Source organism: Crocuta crocuta, unplaced genomic scaffold, assembly GCF_008692635.1.
Source record: "Crocuta crocuta isolate KB4526 unplaced genomic scaffold, BGI_CrCroc_1.0 scaffold466, whole genome shotgun sequence".
NCBI lineage: Eukaryota > Metazoa > Chordata > Mammalia > Carnivora > Hyaenidae > Crocuta > Crocuta crocuta.
The window spans coordinates 8,189,335-8,194,571 of NW_027529672.1; the positions used below are offsets into that span (position 1 = coordinate 8,189,335).

The 5,237-nt window shown below is 69.2% G+C and overlaps 1 protein-coding gene across 1 annotated transcript in view; it reads right to left on the reverse strand.

Annotated features, from left to right (window-relative positions):
* NKX6-2 (NK6 homeobox 2) overlaps positions 1-57 on the reverse strand; it is a 1,223-nt gene extending 1,166 nt beyond the window's left edge. Inside the window, exon 1 of the mRNA XM_077762921.1 lies at positions 4-57. Coding sequence (XP_077619047.1) covers positions 4-57 — 54 coding nt within the window. The remainder of the gene's footprint in view (positions 1-3) is intronic.
* Between the last annotated feature and the right edge of the window lie 5,180 nt (positions 58-5,237).

Sequence of the window (5,237 nt, forward strand, 5' to 3'; positions counted from 1 at the left end):
AACCTCGGCCTCGAGCTCCGACCCGGACCCCACCACCGAGCACACGGGCCGTTGCATCGTGGAGAGCGGGGACCCAGCCGGCTCAGAGCCCCGAACCCAGCGCCCGGACGTGTGTGCGCTCCCGGAGCTCCGCGGGCAGAAGCGCCGCCTTCCCAGGGGCATTTGGGGCCCGCGCTGACCTGTTCCCCCCTCGCCCCCTCCCTCGGCCCTGCTGTGGGATTCAGATGGGGTGGCAGGGGGCNGGGTTTGGACGGCACGGGCGGAAGCTACCCTCCCGGCTCCGTGCGGGGACCCAGCATCCCCTCACACGGCGACCTTCGGGGGTCCGTTTTCGTTTTGGGCATTTAGAGCGCGGTCTTTGCGCCGCGAGTCCGGACGCCAGTTTGCAGCTGGAAAGCCCCCGGCCGGCCGGGGCCCGGGTGGTCGCCCCTGCGTCCCGGGGGCGCGCACCGTGCTGCCCGGGAGAGGCTGCGGGACGCCTGGGGCCCTCAGCTTCGTGCGCGGGGCAGCCCCGCGCGCTCGGGAGCTCCTGCTTCCCCACTTCCTTGGCTGCGGCTGCACTCGCGGGATCGGGGTGACCTGCCCCAGCCGGGCACCGCCCCCAGGCGTCCGCCGCGCCCCTCCAGCATTCCCGGGGCCCGGAGACCCGCCCCCGCCTCGCTTGCAACACACCCCACGCCCACGGAGCAAACGGCAGCGTGTGCGCCCTGAGAGCCTGGCCGCGGGGCCACACCGCACCAGGATTTGGGCCCCCGAGGCAGAGGCACCGCCGCGGAAGCCGGGACCCCGGTGAGGCCCGGGCATAAGGCCGAACGGGCGGGGGCAGTGGGCGGGGCGAGGTCAGGACCCTCCTCCGGACACCCCCTTTGCCCTTCAGGACTCGACGGTGGGCCGTGGCGTCCACAAGGGCCCCGGGGCGGGCCAGGAGGGGCGCGCCGGGACAGACCCCAGGCGCCCGCAGTCCTTCCGAGCGGTGCCGGCGGCCCTGCTCGGAGGCTGCAGGACCCGAGAAGCTCCCGGTGCCGCGCTTTGGGCGAGAGCTTCCCGGCCCTTTTTTACCGCGGAGGAAAGAGATCCGAGTCGCTGTCCTGCGCCCCAGCGACCCGGGTCTGTCGGCGTCGCCCGGCCCCCCCTGGGCTGCGGTCTGAATGCCTGGGGCGCGGCCGAGCTGCCCCCCCGGCTTCAGCGCGCTTGTCTCCCGGGACCGGTGGGCGCGGTGGGAGCCGGAGCGGGTGAGGGCGGGGCCNTCGGGCGGATTCTGCCGCCTGAGCGGAGGAGAGGTTCAAGAATGCCATCTCCTGGTCTTGAAGAAAACGTCCTACAAAGGAGCGCTTTTCGGGGCAAACTTACACGTTGTCCGAAAGCAGAGAGAGTGCGATTTGGCATAGACCCTTATGCATTCGACTCGTATTTATTTGGCACCTACCCCGTGCCAGGGACGCCCTGGGAGCGCGGCGCACTCCGCCACCCCTCGCGCACCCGCGGGAGCGGGTGGGCAACAACCGATTAGCAAAGTGTCTGCGGGACTAACCGCTGGGGGCGGCGGGGCGGGCCCGCGGGCCCCCGGGAGCGCTGGCCAGGGCGCAGGTGTCCCGGCCGAGCCCAGTCAGGTCCTCACAGACGGCTCCTTGGGCAGAGGTGGGAGGGGACAGGCGGGCCCAGGGCTGAAGCCTGGATTCGGAAGCCATCGAGTTCTCTGGGACGGTATCAGTGACGTGAACACCCATCTCTGTTCCCGTCATGGATGCGGAGCTGCGGCCTGCCGGCACCACGACCGCTTGGCCGGGGGCTCTGGGGGTGACCCCTGCAAAGGCCCCTTGCTTTGCACCCATAATTCTCAACCCCTCACACGATGAGGCCTCGCGGGGTCTGATTCCGGGGTTGCTAAGCTAACCCAGGGGTCCGTGAGCCTAAGGAGGCAAAGGGACCACGGAGATGCCCGGATGTAATCCTTGCGGAGTCGGGGTCACAGAGAAAGGGAAGGGGTGTGGCCATCACGACCCTGGAGCCCAGACCCACGTGGTTGCATCTGCTCAGAGGAGGCCGACCTTTGCGCAGGAAGAGGGGCTGGAGCGAAGCNCTCCCTCGCCCCCTCCTGGCCTCATCCGGCTTGTGGGAGCTGCCGGTGCCCCCACCCCCGCCCTTGCCAGAGGAGGCCCTGAGGTGGGACGAGGCCCAGCTGCCCCGCGGCTGCAGGCACCGCCCGGTCCACTCCCCAGTGAGCCCCAAGTCCCCTCTGCCAGCAACACCTGCCGAGTGGTCATCTCTGAGCATTCACCTTGCCAGCACCCAGGGCAACGGGGACTCTACGCGCCCAGGTGCTTCTGGGCCGAATAAATCCTGTGGAATGAAGGGATGGCCCAGCATTCGGGCCCCATGCTGCAGGGGGTTTCCAGATCCCACGGGGGGGGGAGGTTTCTGCACCCCCCCCAGGGGAGAGGAGGTACCTGGGCTCCAGGCAGAGGCCCCTGAGCCAGAGGGCACTGTGGGCCTGGGGAGGAGGGCAGGAGGCCCCGAAGGCGTGCCAAGGAAGGGACGGGGGCTGGGCGCGCGTGGGGTGCTAGGGCCCCAGGATGCCCACGCCCTCTGCCCGGAAGCAGCCTGCACAACAGTAAGGGGGTGGGGCCCAGCCGGAAGGGGCAGCTCCACCCCGGAGAATTCCCCATCCTCCAGATCCTCTGCTTCCTGTCCCGGAAGCTCCTCCCCCAGCGTGGGCACCCCCAGCAGGCCGCGTCACCTTGGCCCTCCCTGCACCCCGGCTCCTCTCCCTTAACTCTAGCACCTTTATTTCTTCCAAAGCTATTTATTTGGTAAATGTAATGTCTGTAGAGAAATACACAGCATTACCTCGTGCTCCTCACAGCCTGGCTGCTGCCTTCCCGTCTCTGGGAGCACAGAGTCCGCACAGGAGCGCTCCACCAGCCGCACAGGAGTGCTCCACAGGCGTGCACATAAGTACTCCACAGGTGTGCACAGGAGTGCTCCACAGGCCCGCACAGGAGTGCTCCACAGGCGTGCACAGGAGTGCTCCACAGGCGTGCACAGGAATGCTCCACAGGTGTGCGCAGGAGTGCTCCACAGGCGTGCACATAAGTACTCCACAGGTGTGCACAGGAGTGCTCCACAGGCCCGCACAGGAGTGCTCCACAGGCGTGCACAGGAGTGCTCCACAGGCCCGCACAGGAGTGATCCACAGGCGTGCACATAAGTCCTCCACAGGTGTGCACAGGAGTGCTCCACAGGCCCGCACAGGAGTGCTCCACAGGCGTGCACAGGAGTGCTCCACAGGCCCGCACAGGAGTGCTCCACAGGCGTGCACATGAGTACTCCACAGGCGTGCACAGGAGTGCTCCACGGACCCGCACAAGAGTGCTCCACAGGCGTGCACATAAGTACTCCACAGGCCCGCACAGGAGTGCTCCACAGGCCCGCACAGGAGTGCTCCACAGGCGTGCACATGAGTACTCCACGGGCGTGCACAGGAGTGCTCCACAGGCGTGCACAGGAGTGCTCCACGGGCCGCACAGGAGTGCCCACCGGTCGGCCCTTCCTGGAGTTGCTGTCTTGCTGGCGACCTCTGCACACACCGCCGTCTCCCAGAGCAGGGGGCGTGCCCTCTACACGGTTCTGTGCAGCCTGTGACCTCTGACCCGGCCACGCACCTCTGGGTCGTTCTCTGCCTGGGAGACAGGTGCCCACAGGCGGAGGCGCCCGCCCTCCGCTGACGCACAGCCACCGTCTGTCATTCGCTTCCCACGAAAACTGCTTACGAGCCTGGCACCTGCCACGTCCTGGCCGCGGCACCGGGGCCCGTGGTGGCTCCCCGGCCCCGCAGGCAGGACGGCCGCTGGGGCGCGGGCGCTCCGCTCTGCCGCCTCTGCTCCCGGGTCCCCCCCTTGGGGCGCCAGCCCCCCGTGCAGACACCCACAGCTGCGGAGAGGCAGGGGGGGGGGGGGCCGGCAGCCTGGGCTCTGGGCCCGCCCCCCCCCCCCCCCCACTCTGCTGGGGAGACCACTGGCCACCTGTCCCCTGCGGCCGCGTCTGAGCTGGGCCTCGCGGGGCCCCAGCTCCCTCCACAAGCCCAGCCCAGCCGGGACGTGCCCCCCGGGGATGCCCGCCCCCCCTCCAGTGCCCTGTAGACACTGGACCCGGCCGAGGGGGACTCTGCAAAGCGACCTGAACCACAGCCACCGGGAGGGACCCCGGCAGGCGCCCACGCCCCGCGGAGGCCAGGCCTCAGGGCGCCGTCACGCGGTGTCTCAGAAGCCCTCTGCCGGGGCCGCAAGAATCGTGTCTCCTTCAGGAAAGGACAAGGAGCGGTGGCCGTAAATCACGGCTCAGCGCTCATTCGCCAGGGCCGCGCGGGCCCCAGATGTGCAATCGCGGGTAATGGGCTCTCTCCCGGGGGCTGCTCCCGGGGGGGTGTGACTGCGTGCCAAACGCACTAATTGAGCGCCGCGTAAAAGATTCGTGTCAGGGCCTCTGCTCCGCTGCCGTCGCCACGCTCCCGGCACGCGACGGGCCCAGCCCTGGCCGAGCGGAGGCTTCGGGGGGGGCTCTGGGCTCCACTCCAGGCCGGCCTCGCCCGCTCGGTGGGCTCTCTGGGGGTGAGGGTCCAGCCGTGCGGTGCTGTCCCTCCCCCAGGATGGGCGCCCCCGCGGCCCCTCAGGTGCCCCTGCCCGATGCTGTGTGTCCGGCAGGCTTGGCCACGGGGGAGGGGCTGCCTGCATGCAGGGCCTGGGCTCTGGCTCCAGCACCTTTGTCCATTTTAGGCCTGTTGTTGGGGTGGAAGCAGATCGCACGCTAGGTGACAACTGTGTGCCCTGGTTATTCACACGGTGACCAAGGTGCTCCTGCGGAGGCCTCGGCAGCACATCGGTGGGAGAGGGCTGTGTCCCAGGGGACAGGGCAGCTGGCAAGGGGCTGGGGGGTCACCAAGGACCAGGTGAGGGGGGGCCAGGTGAGGGGGGCCAGGTGAGGAGGGGCAGGTGAGGNAGGGGGCAGTGGAGGGAGGAACTGTCTATTTTAGGGGTCACTGAGCACTGGGGGGTGGGGCCTGGACTCTGGCCAGAAGACGGTGTCCGGCAAGAGTGACGGGCCGTGTCCCCACCCCCCGGGGCAGGGCTCGGGGGCCTCTGGCTAAGGAAAGCCTCTACGGCTGGTGCCTCACGGGAAGGACAGCGTTTGCTCTAGCCTGGGCGCCCCGGGCCCTGGGGTCCTGTGAGTGGGGGCCTCCT